General features: G+C 42.8%; 1 protein-coding gene across 1 annotated transcript; it reads right to left on the bottom strand.

Moving 5' to 3' along the window:
* Positions 1-2,285: 2,285 nt before the first annotated feature.
* On the bottom strand, positions 2,286-19,012 carry adcyap1b (adenylate cyclase activating polypeptide 1b). The gene is made up of 4 exons (XM_046322492.1): positions 18,941-19,012; positions 18,427-18,531; positions 3,875-3,979; positions 2,286-2,790 (listed from the first exon to the last, which is right to left on the bottom strand). The coding sequence occupies exons 2-4, from the start codon at positions 18,528-18,530 to the stop codon at positions 2,607-2,609; spliced, it is 393 nt and encodes a 130-aa protein (XP_046178448.1). The 5' UTR covers position 18,531; positions 18,941-19,012; the 3' UTR covers positions 2,286-2,606.
* Between the last annotated feature and the right edge of the window lie 4,799 nt (positions 19,013-23,811).

Consider the following 23,811-nt stretch of genomic DNA (forward strand, 5'->3'; position numbering starts at 1 on the left):
TGGTCGGATCCTTCTGTTATGCAGGTGAATGAGGACCCAAAAGCGACTTGGCGAAAACAGAGTTTTTAATCCAGTAAAGTAACTTTACAATCAAAAGGCATAATTCTACTCGTAATGACGAGAACAGACTGGAGACTTGATCAAGAACTGCAGGTTGCCTCGGGAAGGCACTTGAACGTAGCAGACTCAGACACCTGCTCACCACGCAGCATCTGAGGGAAACACGACACGACAGGGCGATACATAGACACAGCACGGTGAACAATAGACAAGGATCCGACAGGGCAGGAACGGAAAACAAGGAGAGAAATAGGGACTCTAATCAGGGAAAAGGATCGGGAACAGGTGTGGGAAGACTAAATGATTGATTAGGGGAATAGGAACAGCTGGGAGCAGGAACGGAACGATAGAGAGAAGAGAGAGAGGAAGGGAGAGAGAAAAAGGGGAACGAACCTAAAAAGACCAGCAGGGGGAAAATGAACAGAGGGAAAAGCAAAATGACAAGACAATCTAAGACAAAACATGACATTAATGGTCCTTAGGAGAGAATTGGTCAAATACTATACTAAACTAAACCTGCTTGTAAATATAAGTTTTACTCTTTGGGCCTGCTTGGAAACATAAAATATTGGTTGCAAAAATAAGTATAACATTCAATGCTTTGATTGTCTTTTTCAAATCTCTTTATTTTCTGCATATGTATAGTACTTCTTAAATATTTCAAGAGCATAAAATTGAAGGTGCACAATTTCCTTTTTAGCTGTTTTTTTATATATATTGACATGAACATCCAATATTGCTTAAACAAGTATGTATAGGCAGTTGAATTCAGAAGTTTACATACACTTAGGTTGGAGTCATTAAAACTCGTTTTTCAACCACTCCACACATTTCTTGTGAACTAACTATAGTTTCGGTAAGTTGGTTAGGACATAAACTGTGTGCATGACACAAGTCATTTTTCCAAAAATTGTTTACACACAGATTATTTCACTTAAAATTCACTGCATCACAATTCCAGTGGGTCAGAAGTTTACATACACTAAGTTGACTGTGCCTTTAAACAGCTTGGAAAATTCCTGAAAATGATGCCATGTCTTTAGAAGCTTCTGATAGGCTAATTGACATCATTTCAGTCAATTGGAGGTGTACCTGTAGATGTATTTCAAGGCCTACCTTCAAACTCAGTGCCTCTGCTTGACATCATGGGAAAATTAAAAGAAATCAGCCAAGACCTCAGCCAAGACCAAAAATTGCCAAGACCAAATCAGCCAAGACCAAAAAATTGTAGACCATTTGAAATTGCAAATTCCAAATGGCTGAAGGTACTACGTTCATCTGTACAAACATCAGTACGCAAATATAAACACCATGGGACCACTCAGCCACCATACCGCTCAGAATGGAGACGCATTCTGTCTCCTGGAGATGAACGTACTTTGGTGTGAAAAGTGCAAATCAATCCCAGAACAAGAGAAAAGGACCTTGTGAAGATGCTGGAGGAAACCGGTACAAAAGTATCAATATCCACAGTAAAACGACTCCTATATCGACATAACCTGAAAGGCTGCTCAGCAAGGAAGAAGCCACTGCTCCAAAACCACCACAAAAAAAGCCAGACTACGGGTTGCAACTGCACATGTGGGGAAAAAGGGGGAAGCTTGCAAGCCGAAGAACACCATCCAAACCGTGAAGCACGAGGGTGGCAGCATCATGTTATGGGGGTGCTTTGCTGCAGGAGGGACGGGTGCCCTTCAGTAAATAGATGGCATCATGGGGCAGTAAAATTACGTGGATATATTGAAGCAACATCTCAAGACATGAGTCAGGAAGTTAAAACTCGGTCACAAATGGGTCTTCCAAATGGACAATGACCCCAAGCATACTTCCAAAGTTGTGGCAAAATGGCTTAAGGACAACAAAGTCAAGGTATTGGAGTGGCCATCACAAAGCCCTGACCTCAATCCCATAGAACATTTGTGGGCAGAACTGAAAAGGCGTGTGCGAGCAAGGAGGCCTAATGTACAAACCTTATTCAGTTACACCAGCTCTGTCAGGAGGAATGGGCCAAAAAATCACCCAATTTATTGTGGGAAGCTTGTGGAAGGCTACCCAAACCGTTTGACCCAAGTTAAACAATTTAAAATCAATGCAACCAAATACTAATTGAGTGTATGTACAATTCTGACCCACTGGGAATGTGATGAAAGAAATAAAAGCTGAAATAAATCATTTTCTCTGGTATTTATTCTGACATTTCAAATTCTTAAAATTAAGTGGTGATCCTAACTGACCTAAGACAGGGAATTTTTACTATGATTATATGTCAGGAATTGTGAAAAACTGAGTTTAAATGTATTTGGCTAAATTGTATGTACTGTAAGCTTTCGACTTCAACTGTAAATATACGTTTAAGGAACACAGGCACAAACCACTTTTTGGTCAAATATAGTATAGCATTCATAAGGATGTAGTTTGAAGGATGAGTTTATATACCAGAGAGTTAGGGGCAGAGTTGGGGTCAGAGTTAGGGTCAAAGTTAGGGTTAGGGTCAGAGTTAGGGTCAGAGTTAGGTTTAGGATCAGGGTAAGGGAGGGCTAGAATTGCTACAAATATGTGAGCCTCCATACTTTGTTCCTAAATCGCTGTCTGTACCTTCTCCCCAACACTGCCTCCAGGTACTTCTTCATAGCCATCTGTTTCCTGTAGCGACTGTAGCCGTCTGTGAAGATGCCGTCTGAGTGACGCTTTGAGAACGGCTCCGATTCATCCTCCATTCGACTCTCCTCACTGCATTGAAATGGGACAACATATTAATACAGCATGGTACTACATAACACTCTCCTCAAATAAACACATAAACAGCATATTACTATGTCATACTATATGTCATATTAGTATATAGATCCTACTAAATAGATCTTACTACATACAGTAGATCCTACTACATACACTAGATCCTACTGTACTACATAGATCCTACGACATACAGTAGATCTGACTGTACTATATAGATCCTCCTACACACACTAGATCCTACTACATACAATAAATCCAACTACATAAATCCTACAACACACAGTAGATCCTACTACATACTGTAGATCCTACTACATAGATCCTATTACATACTGTAGATCCTACTACATAGATCCTACTACATACAGTAGATCCTTCTACATACCGTAGATCCTACTACATACAGTAGATCCTACTACATAGATCCTAATACATACTGTAGATCCTACTACATACTGTAGATCCTACTACATAGATCCTACTACATACAGTAGATCCTACTACATACTGTAGATCCTACTACATAGATCCTACTACATACTGTAGATCCTACTACATACAGTAGATCCTACTACATAGATCCTACTACATACAGTAGATCCTTCTACATACAGTAGATCCTACTACATACTGTAGATCCTTCTACATAGATCCTACTACATACAGTAGATCCTACTACATACTGTAGATCCTACTACATAGATCCTACTACATACTGTAGATACTACTACATAGATCCTACTACATACTGTAGATCCTACTGCATAGATCCTACTACATACTGTAGATCCTACCACATAGATCCTACTACATACTGTAGATCCCATTACATACTGTAGATCCTTCTACATAGATCATACTACATACAGTAGATCCTACTACATACAGTCGATCCTACTGCATAGATCCTACTACATACTGTAGATCCTCCTACCACACAGGTCATACTACTGTAGGCTATACAGGTATCATCATCAGAGCAGTGAATAACAGGTTCATACAGGTATCATCAGAGCAGTGAATAAAAGGTCCCAACAGGCATCATCATCAGAGCAGTGAATAACAGGTCTCTTACCCTACAGGTATCATCATCAGTGCAATGAGATACTGCCTCGCTGTCAGCTGGCCCAGAATCTCCCTCAATGTTCTAGCTACCACCTCCTCTGCACGTCTCTCTGTTCTGAGACAACACAACAACACAGAGACATGTTAAAATCAGAACTTGACACACCAACACAACCCTAGACATGTTATAATCAGAACCCCTACACAACACAACTCTAGAAACATTAGAATCAGAACCCCTATGCAACACAATTGACAAATAAGAATCAGAACCCCAACACAAAACCAGACACGTTAGAATCAGAACCCAGACACAACAAAACAAACCTAGACACATTAAAATCAGAACCCAGACACAATAACACAAACATAGACACATTAGGATCAGAACCCCTACACAACACAACCCTAGATATGTTATAATCAGAATCCCTACACAACACTAGAAACATTAGAATCAGAACCAATACACAACACAAGACATATTAGAAACTGAACCCTGAAACAACACAACCCTAGACACATACGAATCAGAACCACAACACAACCCTAGACACATACGAATCAGAACACAACACAACAACACAACCCTAGACACATTACAATCAGAACCCTTACATAACAACACAACCCTAGACACATACGAATCAGAACCACAACACAACCACACAACCCTAGACACATTACAATCAGAAACCCGGCACAACACTACAACACAATGCTAGAAACATCAGAATGCTTTTTGGGCAGAAATGCCTTCTCGAACATGTGAACTTTCATGTGCTAGCTAACTACATTTAACATTTACATTTAAGTCATTTAGCAGACGCTCTTATCCAGAGCGACTTACAAATTGGTGCATTCACCTTATGACATCCAGTGGAACAGCCACTTTACAATAGTGCATCTACATATTTTAAGGGGGGGTGAGAAGGATTACTTTATCCTATCCTAGGTATTCCTTAAAGAGGTGGGGTTTCAGGTGTCTCCGGAAGGTGGTGATTGACTCCGCTGTCCTGGCGTCGTGAGGGAGTTTGTTCCACCATTGGGGAGCCAGAGCAGCGAACAGTTTTAATAATAATAATAATAATAATAATAATATATGCCATTTAGCAGACGCTTTTATCCAAAGCGACTTACAGTTGACTGGGCTGAGCGGGAACTGTACTTCCTCAGTGGTAGGGAGGCGAGCAGGCCAGAGGTGGATGAACGCAGTGCCCTTATTTGGGTGTAGGGCCTGATCAGAGCCTGGAGGTACTGAGGTGCCGTTCCCCTCACAGCTCCGTAGGCAAGCACCATGGTCTTGTAGCGGATGCGAGCTTCAACTGGAAGCCAGTGGAGAGAGCGGAGGAGCGGGGTGACGTGAGAGAACTTGGGAAGGTTGAACACCAGACGGGCTGCGGCGTTCTGGATGAGTTGTAGGGGTTTAATGGCACAGGCAGGGAGCCCAGCCAACAGCGAGTTGCAGTAATCCAGACGGGAGATGACAAGTGCCTGGATTAGGACCTGTGCCGCTTCCTGTGTGAGGCAGGGTCGTACTCTGCGGATGTTGTAGAGCATGAACCTACAGGAACGGGCCACCGCCTTGATGTTAGTTGAGAACGACAGGGTGTTGTCCAGGATCACGCCAAGGTTCTTAGCGCTCTGGGAGGAGGACACAATGGAGTTGTCAACCGTGATGGCGAGATCATGGAACGGGCAGTCCTTCCCGGGAGGAAGAGCAGCTCCGTCTTGCCGAAGTTCAGCTTGAGGTGGTGATCCGTCATCCACACTGATATGCCTGCCAGACATGCAGAGATGCGATTCGCCACCTGGTCATCAGAAGGGGGAAAGGAGAAGATTAATTGTGTGTCGTCTGCATAGCAATGATAGGAGAGACCATGTGAAGTTATGACAGAGCCAAGTGACTTGGTGTATAGCGAGAATAGGAGAGGGCCTAGAACAGAGCCCTGGGGGACACCAGTGGTGAGAGCGCATGGTGAGGAGACAGATTCTCGCCACGCCACCTGGTAGGAGCGACCTGTCAGGTAGGACGCAATCCAAGCGTGGGCCACGCCGGAGATGCCCAACTCGGAGAGGGTGGAGAGGAGTATCTGATGGTTCACAGTATCGAAGGCAGCCGATAGGTCTAGAAGGATGAGAGCAGAGGAGAGAGAGTTAGCTTTAGCGGTGCGGAGCGCCTCCGTGATACAGAGAAGAGCAGTCTCAGTTGAATGACTAGTCTTGAAACCTGACTGATTTGGATCAAGAAGGTCATTCTGAGAGAGATAGCGGGAGAGCTGACCAAGGACGGCACGTTCAAGAGTTTTGGAGAGAAAAGAAAGAAGGGATACTGGTCTGTAGTTGTTGACATCGGAGGGATCGAGTTAGCTAGCTAGCTATATGTCTTAAACTACAGTGTACTGTTAGCTGGCTTGCTCCGGAGCTGGCGTTATTATTCAGATCCCAGAGCAGTTTGCTTTTCCTGTTAGAAGTCGGAAGTTTACATACACTAAATTGACTGTGCCTTTAAACAGCTTGGAAGATTTCAGAAAATGATGTCATGCTTTAGAAGCTACTGATCAGCAAATAAAAAAAAAACATTTTTTAAGTCAGTTAAGAACAAATTCTTATTTTCAATGATGGCCTAGGAACAGTGGGTTAACTGCCTGTTCAGGGGCAGAATGACAGATTTGTACCTTGTCAGCTCAGGGATTTGAACTTCCAACCTTCCCATTCCTAGTCCAACACTCTAACCCCTAGGCTACCCCAAATGACATCATTTGAGTCAATTGGAGGTGTGCCTGTGGATGTATTTCAAGGCCTACCTTTAAACTCAGTGCCTCTTTGCTTGACATCATGGAAAGATCAAAAGAAATCAGCCAAGACCTCAGAAAAAAACTGTAGACCTCCACAAGTCTGGTTCATCCTTGTCAGCAATTTCCAGATGCCTGAGGGTACCACGTTCATCTATACAAACAATAGTACACAAGTATAAACACTATGGGACTACACAGTTGTCATACCACTCAGGAAGGAGACGCATTATGTCTCCTGGAGATGAACGTACTTTGGTGCGAAAAGTGCAAATCAATCCCAGAACAACAGCAAAGGACCTTGTGAAGATGCTGGATGAAACAGGTACAAAAGTATCAATATCCACAGTAAAATGAGTCCTATATTGACATATCCTGAAAGGCCGCTCAGCAAGGAAGAAGCCACTGCTCCAAAACCACCATAAAAAAGCCAGACTACGGTTTGCAACTGCACATGAGGACAAAGATCGTGCGTTTTTGAGAAATGTCCTCTGGTCTGATGAAACAAAAATAGAACTGTTTGCCACAATGACCATTGTAATGTTTGGAGGAAAAAGGGGGAAGCTTGCAAGCCGAAGAACACCATCCCAACTGCGAAGCACGGGGTGGCAGCATCATGTTGTGGGGGTGATTTGCTGCAGGAGGGACTGGTGCCCTTCACAAAATAGATGGCATCATGAGGAAGGAAAATTACGTGGATATATTGAAGCAACATCTCATGCATCAGTCAGGAAGTTAAGGCTTGGTCACAAATGGGTCTTCCAAATGGACAATGACCCCAAGCATACTTCCAAAGTTGTGGCAAAATGGCTTAAGGACAACAAAGTCAAAGTATTGGAGTGGCCATCACAAAGCCCTGACCTCAATCCCATAGAAAATTTGTGGGCAGAACTGAAAAAGCGTGTGCGAGCAAGGAGGCCTACAAACCTGACTCAGTTACACCAGTTCTGTCTGGAGGAATGGGCCAGAATTCACCCAACTTATTGTGGGAAGCTTGTGGAAAGTTTCCCGAAACGTTTGATCCAAGTTAAACAATTTAAAATCAATGCAACCAAATACTAATTGAGTGTATGTAAACTTCTGACCCACTGGGAATGTGATGAAAGAAATAAAATCTGAAATAAATCATTCTCTCTGCTATTATTCTGACATTTCACATTATTAAAATAAAGTGGTGATCCTAACTGACCTAAGACAAGGGATTTTTACTAGGATAAAATGTCAGGAACTGTGAAAAACTGAGTTTAAACGTATTTGGCTAAGGTGTGTGTAAACTTCCGACTTCAACTGTAGCTAAGTTTAACCTGTTTGGTTAGCCCCCAGCATTGTAGCATTGTTTGCACTTTGTTCATTGTTGTTTAACTAGCTAACGTTAGCTGGCTGGCTTGTTAGTTGAGGATGCGACATTTGTACAACTCCCGTTGAACATGTCCGGTGTCAGTAAATGTCTGCAAAAAAGCTCAAATAAATTGTTGCCAGCAGAGTTTGTGTGGCTGTTTTCATGTTATCCATATGTAAACAAACCATCGGTCAGAGTGCTCCGAAAGCGAAACGAGATGAGTGGGGCTACAGATTAATAAGAGGGTGTGAATGATGCTGAATCGGTGTAGACAAAGCAGAGCTCTTGACTAGATACCAAAACATTCAAAGGAGATTTTCACAAAGGTGAGTATAAAAGTTGATCAACTTTCAAAGCAGAATTGCTTTCCCACTGTTCCTCAAATGCAGTGTATGATCTAAAGCCAACACCTCATTTGGCCGCCTTTCCTTCCAGCTCTCCGCTGCCTGTGACTGGAACTAATTGCAAAAATAGCTGAAGTTGGAGACTTTTATTTCCCTCACCAACTTTAAACATCTGCTATCTGAGCAGCTATCTGATCGCTGCAGCTGTACATAGTCCATCTGTAAATAGCCCATCCAATTTATCTACCTCATCCCCATACTGTTTTTATTTATTTACTTTTCTGCTCTTTTGCACACCAGTATCTCTACTTGCACATGATCATCTGATAATTTATCACTCCAGTGTTAATCTGCTAAATTGTAATTATTTGCTCTTATGGCCTATTTATTGCCTTTATTGCCTCATGTCTTTTGCACACAATGTATATAGACTCTTTTTTTCTACTGTGTTATTGACTTGTTTATTGTTTACTCCATGTGTAACTCTGTGTTGTTGTCTGTTCACACGGCTATGCTTTATCTTGGCCAGGTCGCAGTTGTAAATGATAACTTGTTCTCAACTAGCCTATCTGCCTGGAGTTCCCTTTATTCAATGATTCACTACACAATGTGAGTTTGTCTGTACGAGTTGAGAATTGTTTTGCACGTTTAGAACATCCTAAAGCTTGATTCTGCACTTAGTTTGACCAGTTTAGTCGACATATAATATGTAATTTTGAAGTTTTGATGCGCAACCCCTCGAATTTTGGCTGCATTTCAGCCGGAATTTGTCGCGTTTGATAACCCAAAGACACAGACTTGAAAGCCAAACGCTGTTTTCGGTAAGTATGACTCCTTCCACGACTTCTGATCAAAGACCATCAAAGGTAAGGTAATATTTATGTGGTAATTTTGTGTTTCTGTTGACTCCAACATAGCGAAGAAATATTTCTAATGTCTGAGCGCCGTCTCAGATTATTGCCTAGTGAACGAATTCTGTAACGTTAAAAATAAATGTAACACACCGGTTGCATTAAGAAGCAGTGTATCTTTCTAACAATATGTAGAACATGTATTTTTAGTCAAAGTTTATGATGTGTATTGCTGTTATCTGGTGGAGTTATCATAATTTCTCCGGACATTTTAGTAGCATTTTTTGAACATGTCGTCATTGTAAACAGAGATTTATGGATATAAATAGCATATTATTGAAAAAAACATAAATGTACTGTGTAACATGTCCTATTACTGTCATCTGATGAAGATTTTCAAAAGGTTAGTGAATTATTCATCTTTTAATCCTGCGTTTGTGATTACATCTTTTGTTCGACAAAATGGCTATTTAAATTAGCTGTGTCTTTAGTGGTGGTTTGACAAAAATATGTGCTATGTTTTCGCCATAAAACATTTTAGAAATCTGACTTGCTGGGTAGATGAACAAGGTGTTTATCTTTCATTTGAGCTATTGGACTTGTTAATGTGTGGAGGTTAAATATTTCTAAGAATATTTTTGCATTCTGTGTGCCACCTTTTGAGTTGAGTGTGGGGGGATGCCCTTGGGGAACGTGGTAGCGTGATGTCGATAAGGGAGGTAAGGCAATAAATAGGCTATAGTGGCGACATAATTGTGATAAATGTGGAGATGATGATGTGCAAGTAGAGCTATCTCTGCAGTAGATTGCAACTCCACTCCCCTTGGCAGTTCTATCTTGATGAAAAATGTTATAGTTAGGAATGGAAATTACAGGGTTTTTGGTGATTTTCCTAAGCCAGGATTCAGACACGGCTAGGGCATCAGGGCATCAGGGTTGGCGGAGTGTGCTAAAGCAGTGAATGAAACACATTTAGGCTTCTGATGTTAAACTCCTTAGGGCTAGGGGGCAGTATTCTGAATTTCTGCCTGTCTGACATGCTCAAAGTAAACTTACTGTTAAGGGAATTTTTATCAATGATGACTAATTATGTATACATTTCAATCATGACTGACTAATCCGAATAATATACCAACACTATTATGTTACTGTACATGTATGAATTTTCTCTCTTGCTCCCAGTATTGAATATAATGTAGTCAAGAGTTTAGAACAATGACGGTCTGTTCCTTGGTACAAATGAATGAACTATCTCCAGATGGCAGGGACGGACTATCTCCAGACTGTCTAGAATGCTTATCTACACTGACTGACCTTGGCTCTAGGTGAGGAGGGAATGCTTGAGATCTATAGAGCCTTTCTACCAGTGTCAAGAAGAGACGGAACATTTAGAAAACGCTGACGTCATTTTCAGTTTATAACCTGTGGTAAAATGTGTATGAACTCAGTACTCTCTTGATAAAGGCTGTTACTTGACTTTTAAGACTGGGGCTCTGTCCATTCTTATAAAAAAAGGGTCTTTACAAACCCTTATGCATTGACATAGTGTTTAATTTTGATTGGGAATTAAAACAGAGGAATTAAATTACTTCAACACTTACTCAGGCCCGGAAGCCAGTATATGCATATAATATGGTAATGTGGTAATGGTAGTATTGTATGGAAAACACTCTGAATTTTCTAAAACTGTTAAAATAATGTCTGTGGCAGAACTGATATGGCAGGCGAAAATCAGAAGAAAATCCGCCCAGAATTAGTTTTCTTTTCAGCTCCCAGGCTCTTATTTTCTAAATCTAATGAAACCCCTTTGTCCGTCACCCAAATTGCAATTCCTATGGCTTCCACTAGATGTCAAAAGTCTTTATTCGAGGTTTCAGGCTTTTATTTTGAAAAATGAACAAGTATTTTTAGTTTCAGTGAGCTGACCACCTGAATCAAATCAGTCTTTCGGCGCACCCTTGCAAATTTGGCTATCCTATTGAACATACTTCTTTCCGTGTAAAATATTATAGTTTATTTACACTTTAGAGTACCCAAGGATCAAATAGAAACATCGTTTGACTTATTTGGATGAAGTTTAGTGGTAGCTTTTTGGACTCTTGTATGCATGTTAAAAGAGTGGATTACTGAAATCAATGGTGCCAACTAAACTGACATTTGAGGATATATTTTCGATTTTATCGAAAAAAATGTCCATTCATATTGTAGCTGGGACCCTTGGGATTGCAAACAGAGGAAGATCTTCAAATGTAAGTGATTTATTTAATCGCTATTTGTGATTTTGTTAAGCCTGTGCTTGTTGAAAGAATATTTTGATGTGGGGCACTGTCCTCAGATAATCACATGGTATGCTTTCGCCATTCAACAACGCAATTGGATTAACTAGAAGTTAAGCTTTTAAATTATATAAGACACTTGTATGTCCATGAATGTTTAATATTACGGTTTTAAATTTTTTAATTTGGCACTCTCCAATTTCCCCCGGATGTGGTTGGCTTCTATCCCGTTAGCGGGACACCGAGCCCCAAGAGGTTTTAACCTCTACATCAGAAGGTTACGGCTAAAAGCTATACGAACTGGTTGTCTTGTGCATTGGGGGCAGAGAATAAAATGAGCAGATTTCTGTGCGTGTTAGAATAGATTCAGGGCATAATGTACAGACAATGGTAAGGTAGGATGTGAGTACAGTGGAGGTAAACCTAGGTGTTGAGTAACAGTGAGCGGTTTCGTCTCTGTTAGCTGCTCGTCTCTGTTAAGCCCGGTGAGGTCTCCGCATGTATGTGGGGTGGGACAAAAGAGCTATCTAAGGCATTTTGAGCAGGACTGAGGGATCTACAGTGAAATAAAACAATAAGAACTAGCCAAGACAGCAGTAGACAAGGCATATTGATATTAGAGAGAGGCATAAAGCAATCACAGGTGTTGCTCAGGAGAGCTAAGACAACAACGGGTAAATGGCAATGAATGAATGGGCAGAGAGGGTCAGTTAGGTACATACAGGACCTGAGTTTGAGGCTGGGGCCGACAGGTAAATGGTGATGAATGGGCAGAGCGAGTCAGTTAGGTACATACAGGACCTGAGTTTGAGGTTGGGGCAAACAGGTTAACAAAATGAGGTAACATGTTATTGAAACAGTCCAGGGGACATCAGCTATGTAGCCGAGTGATTATAGGGTCAAAAGCAGCAATAGGTGAGTCGGGATGCCATTCGGTAGTCACTACTACGCTAGGCGAGAAGCGGACACACCGTTCAGAAGAGCTAGCGGGCCGGGGCTAGTAGATAGCTCTTCGGCGACATCGTAACAGAATAGCCTGTTGAGACCACATCAGGCGTTCACTTCGGCAGTCCAGTCGTGATGGATCGGCGGGGCTTCGTGTCGACAATAAGACACGAGATAAGACAAATACACACGTCCTACTGCTACGCCATCTTGCCATCTTGGATTTCAAATTAACACAATAGATCTTGTAAAAGACAAGAAATGCAAGAGAAAGGCCATAATGTATTATTCCAGACCAGGTGTATTTTTTTTATTTTGGCCACTAGATGGCAGCAGCGTTTGTGCAAAGTTTTAGACTGATCCAATGAACGATAACATTTATGCTAAAATGTTTGTATCAAGACTGGCCAAATGAACTTTTCATGTTCAAAATCTCCTCAAACAATAGCATGGTATTATTTCACTGTAATAGCTACTGTAAATTGGAGTCTTGAAGCTAGGGGGCACTATTTTTATTTTGGGAAAAATAACGTTCCCAAAGTAAACGGTCTATTTCTCAGGACCAGATGCTAGAATATGCATATAATTAACAGCTTAGGATAGAAAACACACTCAATTTTCCAAAACTGTGAAAATATTGTCTGTGAGTTTAACAGAACTGATATTGCAGGCGAAAGCCTGAGAAAAATCCAATCAGGAAGTGACTCTTATTTTGAAACCCCAGTCTTTCTATGCATCCCTATTGCCCATTGAAAGGGATATCAACCAGATTCCCTTTTCTGTGGCTTCCCTAAGGTGTCTAAAGCATGTAGACATAGTTTTAGGCCTTTATCTTGAAGAATGAGTGTAAACGTCCACATTGCGTAAGTGGTCAGTTGTTGTCTCTCAGTGTGATTTTTACGCAAAACAGAAAGGTAGGCATTTTCCCTCCCGGTCCTAGTGAAAAGCCAACTGTCCCGGTTGATATATTATCGAATAGATATTTGAAAAACACCTTGAGGATTGATTATAAAAAATGTTTGCCATGTTTCTGTCGATATTATGGATGTAATTTGGATTTTTTTTCTGCGTTGTCGTGACCTCTATTTCCGGGTGGATTCCTGGGCATAACGCATCAAACCAGCGGAGGTATTTGGATATAAAAAATATCTTTATGGAACAAAAGGAACATTTGCTGTCTAACTGGGAGTCTAGTGAGTGAAAACATCCGAAGATCATCAAAGGTAAACTATTCATTTGATTGCTTTTCTGATTATCGTGACCAAGTTACCTGCCGCTAGGTGTACATAATGTTTTGTTAGTATATCGATAAACTTTAAAAAAAAGCTTGCATTGTTTTTCGCTGTAAAGCATAATTACAAAATCTGAGACGACAGGGTGATTAACAAAAGGCTAAGCTGTGTTTCGTTATATTTCACTTGTGATTTCATGAATATGAATATTTTCTAGTAAGATTATTTGACCGTTGCGCTATGCTATTTAACGTAGTTGATGACAATTATCCCGGATCTGGGGTGGGTGGTTCCAAGAGGTTTTAACAAGAATTTAAGCTTTCTGCCAATATCAGATATGTCTAAGTCCTTGAAAGTTTTCTCGTTACTTACAACCTCATGCTAATCGCATTAGCCTAAGTTAACTCAACCGTCCCGTGGACAGGACACTGATCCCGAAGAAGTTTTAAAGCTTGTTGTTAGCTAGCTAATGTTAGCTGAGGTCAGATGGCTGGCTTGAACTTCCATTTATGAACTGTGTACCGTTAGTAATGTTTTGTTAGAATGCTATTCTGCGTTGCTAGTTGTAGCCTAATGTTAACTAGCTAACATTAAACTTATTTGGTTAACTTTATCTAGTTATGACAATCGGTTTGTATTGATAGTACTCAATGGATTGAGCTATGGTTCAATATTTAACTAGCTACACTTTTTAACAAAGACCCCAAGTTAAAGCTTACTGTTAGCTAGATAAATATTAGCTGAAGGTAGATGGCTGGCTAGCTAGCTAACCTTACGTGTATGAAGTGTGTAGTGATATCTCAGAATGCCATTTCATATATATTGTATAATAATGCTAAAATATTTGTATCTGTAATTTGTCTTTCAGCATCAGTAGAACACGCCTGACTCTCCTCCACCAGTCATACAAGGAGAATGGTCTAACCCTCTGCAGGTACATATTAGAATTGTGCAATAGCAGAGCATAAGTGATTTGGCCCATCATTGTAACACTGAGTTAATTAGTTAAGTTATTGTTATAAAAGGTTATATTCCAATGTTATTTAATGTTTATTTATATACCTTTCCAATATTATATTCCAATGCTTTTTTAAATGAATTAAAAACAACCATTGAAAACCTTTTTGCTCCTGAATTCAATTTTAAAGACCGCTGGGATTTAAAATCTTGCATTGTTCAAATGATATTTATTGAAATTGTACATAATGGATTGTATGGAAAAGGAACAACAAACAAAGACAAAGAAAATGAATGTGCAGGTGGGTTAAAAAGAGGGACTTTACATCTTTACATCACTTTACATCAAATCTCCCCATAGTGACCATTTCCCCCCATATTTTGTTTCAATCATCAAAGAAGACAACTAGACTTAGCTTTAGCTTTTAAGTATTACTTACTAAATAAAACTGATTAAATGGGGGGGGGGGTGTCACGCCCTGGTCGAAGTATTTTGTGTTTATCTTTATGTATTGGGTCAGGCCAGGGTGTGGCATGGGGTTTTTGTATTGTGGTGTGTTTTGTCTTGGGGTTTTGGTATATAGTGGGATTGTAGCTAGTGGGGTATTCTAGCAGAGTCTATGGCTGTTTGGAGTGATCCTCAATCAGAGTCAGGTGTTTATCGTTGTCTCTGATTGGGAACCATATTTAGGCAGCCATATTCTTTGGTTGTTTTGTGGGTGATTGTCCTTAGTGTCTTGATGTCCTTAGTCTGTGTTAGTTTGCACCAGTTTAGGCTTTTTCGGTTTTCATTACGTTTATTGTTTTGTTGAGTTTGTGTTTTGATTCGTGTTATGTTGTTTTATTAAACATGGATCGCAATCTACACGCTGCAGTTTGGTCCGACTCTCCTTCACCATATGAAAACTGGTACAGGGGGGTGCAGTTACCCCTGAAAACGACCCTTTCCTAATAGCAACATTCCATTTATTTCCCTTTATAGTTTATTCACCAAAGCATGACCTTCATCCACATACCAATTTGTTTCCCAAACGTTGCTTTTTTGTGTCAGCAGTTAGACATTTTTCTTAAGGTTACTTACCCCCTAGTACCATATTAACCTATCATTTTCGTGTCCAAACAATGACGATACTGTGTTTCTGTCAGCTAATATTAATACATATATTTTTATATAGTGCTTTCATTACAAAGAATCTCAAAGACCCTGTAAAAACAAACAAAACAAATGTAGAGATCTGGCTGGTCTTAAGCAATGGTCTTTCAAGGCTTCAGATGACAAGGTGTTGTTCAGCCACGTGGTTCAGAAAGGCAGCAATTTGTTGTTCCGTCAAAACTTCATTTAGTGGATTTAAAATAATAATACATTTTGAAAGATTTATTCACACACACTCATTATTATAACAGTAAGGTCAATAATAAGGTTATTAATTCCACCATGATTTGAAACTCTAAGCTATAAGGACTGTCTGACAACTGCAAAATAATTGATTGAAATATGCAGGTAAATTATGGATAACTGATAAATATAATAAATGTTGATGGCTCTGCCCTTGGCTCTCCCCTCTCCCCACAGCTCTGTCCTTGGCTCTCCCCATGGCTCTCCCCTCTCCCCACAGCTCTGTCCTTGGCTCTCCCCTCTCCCCACAGCTCTGCCCTTGGCTCTCCCCATGGCTCTCCCCTCTCCCCACAGCTCTGCCCTCGGCTCTCCCCTCTCCCCACAGCTCTGTCCTTGGCTCTCCCCTCTCCCCACAGCTCTGTCCTTGGCTCTCCCCTCTCCCCACAGCTCTGTCCTTGGCTCTCCCCTCTCCCCACAGCTCTGCCCTTGGCTCTCCCCATGGCTCTCCCCTCTCCCCACAGCTCTTCCCTTGGCTCTCCCCATGGCTCTCCCCTCTCCCCACAGCTCTTCCCTTGGCTCTCCCCATGGCTCTCCCCTCTCCCCACAGCTCTTCCCTTGGCTCTCCCCTCTCCCCACAGCTCTTCCCTTGGCTCTCCCCATGGCTCTCCCCTCTCCCCACAGCTCTGCCCTTGGCTCTCCCCATGGCTCTCCCCTCTTCCCACAGCTCTGCCCTTAGCTCTCCCCATGGCTCTCCCCTCTCCCCACAGCTCTCCCCACAGCTCTCCCCTCGGCTCTCCCCATGGCTCTCCCCTCTCCCCATGGCTCTGCCCTCGGCTCTCCCCTCTCCCCTCTCCCCACAGCTCTTCCCTTGGCTCTCCCCTTGGCTCTCCCCTCTCCCCACAGCTCTTCCCTTGGCTCTCCCCTCTCCCCACAGCTCTTCCCTTGGCTCTCCCCATGGCTCTCCCCTCTCCCCACAGCTCTTCCCTTGGCTCTCCCCATGGCTCTCCCCTCTCCCCACAGCTCTGCCCTTGGCTCTCCCCTCTCCCCACAGCTCTGCCCTTGGCTCTCCCCTCTCCCCACAGCTCTGCCCTTGGCTCTCCCCTCTCCCCACAGCTCTTCCCTTGGCTCTCCCCATGGCTCTCCCCTCTCCCCACAGCTCTGTCCTTGGCTCTCCCCTCTCCCCACAGCTCTTCCCTTGGCTCTCCCCATGGCTCTCACCAAGGCTCTGCCCATGGCTCTGCCCACGGCTCTCCCCTCTCCCCACAGCTCTGCCCTTGGCTCTCCCCATGGCTCTCACCAAGGCTCTCCCCATGGCTCTGCCCTCGGCTCTCACCAAGGCTCTGCCCACGGCTCTCCCCTCTCCCCACAGCTCTGCCCTTGGCTCTCCCCATGGCTCTCACCTCGGCTCTCCCCATGGCTCTCCCCTCGGCTCTCCCCATGGCTCTCCCCTCGGCTCTCCCCTCGGCTCTCCCCAAGGCTCTGCCCACGGCTCTCCCCATGGCTCTCCCCTCGGCTCTCCCCTCCCCCTCGGCTCTCCCCTCGGCTCTCCTCTCCCCCTCGGCTCTCCCCATGGCTCTCCCCTCCCCCTCGGCTCTCCCCATGGCTCTCCCCTCTCCCCTCGGCTCTCCCATCTCCCCATGGCTCTCCCCTCTCCCCTCGGCTCTCCCCATGGCTCTCCCCTCTCCCCTTGGCTCTCCCCATGGCTCTCCCCTCTCCCCTCGGCTCTCCCCTCTCCCCATGGCTCTCCCCTTTCCCCATGGCTCTCCCCTCGGCTCTCCCCTCTCCCCTCGGCTCTCCCCACGGCTCTGCCCTCTCCCCTCGCCTCTCCCCTCTGCTCTCCCCTTTCCCCTCGGCTCTCCCCACGGCTCTGCCCTCTCCCCTCGGTTCTCCCCTCTCCCCTCGGCTCTCCCCTTTCCCCTCGGCTCTCCCCTCGGCTCTCCCCATGGCTCTCCCCTCAGCTCTCCCCGCGGCTCCCCCGCGCCCCGTCTTCATCCCAGGCAGGGCTATGCTCCTGCAGGTTTCATTCATACCTCTCATTTTATTCAGGGTGTCATGATGTGGTACATCTACTATACTATCTACTGTTTCTCTAATGTAATACGGCTTCTATTGTCCTGTCTGGACGGGACCTCTGTCTATTTCAACAAACTAACACCAGCTGACGCTACACACGTTCAAGTCTATCAGTCAAAATAAAGACCCATGAAAAATATTATATAGATCAAATATTATTTGCAATCATTTTAGACTATTCCATAACAAACATTTAAAATGTTGTTATAAAATACATAAACTATAATAGCCTGTGCTATTCTGCATAAAAATGTCCATATAATATTCCAATATTGAACGCTGATTCCTGTTGATAAAAACACTGTTTAATTTAGCTTTGATTCATAAATCTTGATAAAGAATAGAGATGGCTTCAGTCTGAGATGAACCCCGATCAGAACTAATATCTATTTTAAATAGGAATGAATAACCAACCTGATCTTGGGATACCTGCGTCCTATAGACGAGCAGTAGATTCTGTAGTGCATTAGGATGCCGCAGACCAACAGCACTAGAGTGGCTCTATGACACCGTGCCATTCTAGAAGGGAAAAACACACTAACTGTAAAACAAACTATTATATACTGTACACAAATTGCTAAATTAAACAAGTAAAAATAGAACCGTGCAAAAACATATTAATGTGTCTATGTGCAGGAAATTCATCATTCTGTATTCTTCTAAATTAATTTGAAGATGAAATAAGAAATTATGTATCATATTCATTCAAAGAAGGAATTCTGTTTAGAGTCTTTCCTCTCCATTTCATAAAGTTTGGGAGTGCCGCTGTGTTGCACACTTCACCCCGTTCCACTGGGCAGAACTGGGCGTCAAGAGGATATATTCTGCACAAAAATACATTCCGTAACTTAACTTATAGATCCTCCTTCATATTCCCCCAAATGAAAACAGCTAGTTTATAAATCAGAAGCTAGATCGGGTAACGTACTTATCGCAGAAGGTAGGCAGAGTAGCGTGCTGCAATGTGCTGGTCCAAGCAGTCTGTTGGTTGTTAGATAGAAAGATACCGATCTTCTTCTTCCTATCATGGCACCTTGTAGCGTCTCTCTCTCTCTCTCTCTCTCTCTCTCTCTCTCTCTCTCTCTCTCTCTCTCTCTCTCTCTCTCTCTCTCTCTCTCTCTCTCTCTCTCTCAGCGCGTCACTCCACACAGCCTCTGCACTTTCATACACAATAGGGATAGAACATGCAGTTGAACAAACACCACCTTGGTAGAAAGGAACGTTGCTGTTTGTGTCCATGTCTTTTTTAAACTTTTAGTCCTGATCTCAGGTTATCTGAAGTTTTATCAGTGGATCAACAGCTGTGTCTTCTTCACTAGTCACATAAAATATTCTACAGATGTCATCACACTAAGAGTAGGGTGACACTTGTCGGATGTGGCAGGCCTTGCAAACTATTATGAGCTACAAAGGGAAACCCAGCCGTGAGCTGCCCAATGATGCAAGTCTACCATTTGGGCTAAATGCCTTTTGTGCTTGCTTCTAGGCACGCAACACTGAAGCATGCATGAGAGCACCAGCTGTTCCGGACGACTGTTTGATCACGCTCTCCATAGCCGATGAGAGCAAAATCTTTAAACAGGTCAGTATTGACAAGGCTGCAGGGCCAGACGGATTATCAGGACGTGTACTCAGAGCATGCCCGGACCAACTGGCAAGTGTCTTCACTGACATTTTCAACCTCTCCCTGACCGAGTCTGTCATACCTACATGTTTCAAGCAGACCACTATAGTCCCTGTGCCCAAGAAAGCAAAGGTAACCTGGGAACGTTGTCATACACATCAATCCAGAGCATCTCAAACATGCTCAATGGTTGACAAGTCTGGTGAGTATGCAGGCTATGGAAGAACTGGGACATTTTCAGCTTCCAAGATTTGTGTACAAATCCTTACAACATTCACATCGAAGGTGCTGCAGTGGAGCGTCGAGAGTTTCAAGTTCCTGGATGTCCACATCACCAACAAACTGGTCCAAACACACCGAGAAAATCATGAAGAGGACACGACAATGCCGTTTTTTCCCCCTCGCCTTTCCCCCCTTGGAAAAGATTTGGGTCCCCAGATCCTCAAAAAGTTACACAGCTGCGCCATCGAGAGCATCCTGACTAGTTGCATCACTGCCTGGTATGGCATTTGCTCAGCATCCTACCGTAAGGCACTACAGAGGGTAGTGGGTATGGCCCAGTACATCACTGGGTCCAAGCTTCCTGACATCCAGGACCAATATACTAGTCAGAGTCAGAGGAAGGCCCAAAAATGGTAAAATACTAGTCACTCAATCCTAGACTGTTCTCTCTGCTACCGCACATCAAGCAGTACCGGAGCGTCAAGTCTAGGTTCAAAAGGCTCCATAAGAGCTTCTAACCCCAAGCCATAAGACTGTTGAACAATTAATCAACCCCCCCCCCCTTTGTTTTTACAATGCTGCTACTCACTGTTTACTATCTATGCATAGTCACTTTACCACTACCTACATATACAAATTACCTCAACTAACCTGTACCCCTCATATTGACTCGGTACCGGTACCCCCTGTAAATATTGTTATTTTATTGTGTTACTTTAGTTTATTTAGTAAATATTTTCATTACTCTATTTTCTTAAAACTGCATTGTTGGTTAAGACTGTAAGTAAGTATTTTACGGTTGAATTCAGTGCATAATTTTTGGGGGATTTGATTTGATTTTTTTAATGGCGGCGGATGAATGGCACTAAAATGGGCCTCAGGATCTTGTCAAAGATTCGATAAAATGCGATTTTGTTCATTGTCTGTAGCTTATGCCTGCCCATACCATAACCCTGCTGCCTCCATAGGGAACTCTGTTCACAATGTTGACATCAGTAAACCACATGGTTTCTGACAGTTGTTCACAAATTCTTTGGTTGTGCAAACCCACAGTTTCATCAGCTGTCTGCATACAGTATACCTGTCATTAAATATAAATAAATAAATACATAAAAAATCTAAGTTCCAGATAGTTTAATAGATAGAGATCAACAATCTATACTTGGGTCATGCAGCTTTTCTTTAGATTATTTCATATTAAGATGGCCGACATACACACACACAACATCCCACCAAACAGATGACCTCATATTAAGATGGCCGACATACACACACACACTATATCACACCAAACAATTGACTTCATATTAAGATGGCCGACATACACACACACTACATCGCACCAAATAGTTGACTTCATATTAAGATGGCCGACATACCCATACCACATAACTCTATATTCCCTGGTGAGTGTAAGCGGGTTATATTAGGTGGCCTTCAGATATAAAACACTATAAGTAGACAGTCTGCCTCCTGACTTCATGAAGAATCCATCCTGAATCCATGTCACAACACGTGGTTCCTTTCAACAACACGTGGTTCCATTCAACAACACGTGGTTCCTTTCAACAACACGTGGTTCCTTTCAACAACACGTGATTCCATTCAACAAAACGTGGTTCCATTCAACAACATGTGGTCCATTCAACAACATGTGGTTCCATTCAACAACACGTGGTTCCTTTCAACAACACGTGGTTCCTTTCAACAACACGTGGTTCCATTCAACAACACGTGGTTCCATTCAACAACACGTGGTCCATTCAACAACACATGGTTCCATTCAACAACATGTGGTCCATTCAACAACACGTGGTCCATTCAACAACACGTGGTTCCATTCAACAACACGTGGTTCCATTCAACAACACGTGGTTCCATTCAACAACACGTGGTTCCATTCAACAACACGTGGTTCCATTCAACAACACGTGGTTCCATTCAACAACACGTGGTTCCATTCAACAACATGTGGTTCCATTCAACAACCTGTTGTTCCATTCTGGGACTATGAAGAGGATAAAGAGTTTTCAGGTTGACAGTAAGCTGCTGGTCTGGATGAATGGCGCCATCGTGGGGGCAAGAGATTGAACTACAGTCTATACTGCAATCCTTCCGATTCACTGCCCACACACACACACACACAAATATAATGTGGCATCTGTAAGTGATACACATTTCTGTGGTTCAAATTTCATCCTCAAATATGCAGTTTAGGTTGATGACTTTTTGCAAATCCAATATATTTTCCACTTAGATTTCACATCACAATACGCTGAGTGGGTGGAGTAGTCTAGTCGGTCATTCATATGGTATCAGTAGTCTAGTCTGTCATTCATATGGTATCAGTATCCTAGTCTGTCATTCATATGGTATCAGTAGTCTAGTCTGTCATTCATATGGTATCAGTATCCTAGTCTGTCATTCATATGGTATCAGTAGTCTAGTCGGTCATTCATATGGTATCAGTAGTCTAGTCTGTCATTCATATGGTATCAGTAGCCGAGTCTGTCATTCATATGGTATCAGTAGTCTAGTCTATTGAGTTAATGCCGTAATTCAATTAGAGACGGACCGCCAGGCAGACAAGACAGACAGACAGAGCTCAGTATTACCACCATTATGAGGCACACAGGGATAAATGCTTTACTGTAAACCACCTCTCGCTGCCACATCCGCCCCACAACTATCAATATGAACCTCAGCCCCACAACTATCAATATGAACCTCAGCCCCACAACTATCAATATGAACCTCAGCCCCACAACTATCTATATGAACCTCAGCCCCACAACTATCAATATGAACCTCAGCCCCACTACTATCAATATGAACCTCAGCCCCACAACTATCAATATGAACCTCAGCCCCACAACTATCAATATGAACCTCAGCCCCACAACTATCAATATGAACCTCAGCCCCACTACTATCAATATGAACCTCAGCCCCACAACTATCAATATGAACCTCAGCCCCACAACTATCAATATGAACCTCAGCCCCACAACTATCAATATGAACCTCAGCCCCACAACTATCAATATGAACCTCAGCCCCACTACTATCAATATGAACCTCAGCCCCACAACTATCAATATGAACCTCAGCCCCACAACTATCAATATGAACCTCAGCCCCACTACTATCAATATGAACCTCAGCCCCACAACTATCAATATGAACCTCAGCCCCACAACTATCAATATGAACCTCAGCCCCACAACTATCAATATGAACCTCAGCCCCACAACTATCAATATGAACCTCAGCCCCACAACTATCAATATGAACCTCAGCCCCACAACTATCAATATGAACCTCAGCCCCACAACTATCAATATGAACCTCAGCCCCACAACTATCAATATGAACCTCAGCCCCACAACTATCAATATGAACCTCAGCCCCACAACTATCAATATGAACCTCAGCCCCACAACTATCAATATGAACCTCAGCCCCACTACTATCAATATGAACCTCAGCCCCACTACTATCAATATGAACCTCAGGCCCACAACTATCAATATGAACCTCAGCCCCACTACTATCAATATGAACCTCAGCCCCACAACTATATGAACTACTATCAATATGAACCTCAGCCCCACTACTATCAATATGAACACCTCAACTATCAATATGAACCTCAGCCCCACAACTATCTATATGAACCTCAGCCCCACAACTATCAATATGAACCTCAGCCCCACAACTATCAATATGAACCTCAGCCCCACAACTATCAATATGAACCTCAGCCCCACAACTATCCACTTGTTTGTTTGTAGCTGAAATAATAGACCGGGTGTGTGAGTGAATGAGTGTGTGTTCATGTGTGCATGTGTAGACAATAAAGAATGTGTTCCTATGACAGAGAAAGTTCTGAGCAGTAAAGTTAAGTGAAGTATTGAGACCATCCAGCTTCCAGATCAAGAAGGACCCATTGG

The sequence above is a fragment of the Oncorhynchus gorbuscha genome, linkage group LG22 (genome assembly GCF_021184085.1).
Source record: "Oncorhynchus gorbuscha isolate QuinsamMale2020 ecotype Even-year linkage group LG22, OgorEven_v1.0, whole genome shotgun sequence".
In the NCBI taxonomy this organism is placed as follows: domain Eukaryota; kingdom Metazoa; phylum Chordata; class Actinopteri; order Salmoniformes; family Salmonidae; genus Oncorhynchus; species Oncorhynchus gorbuscha.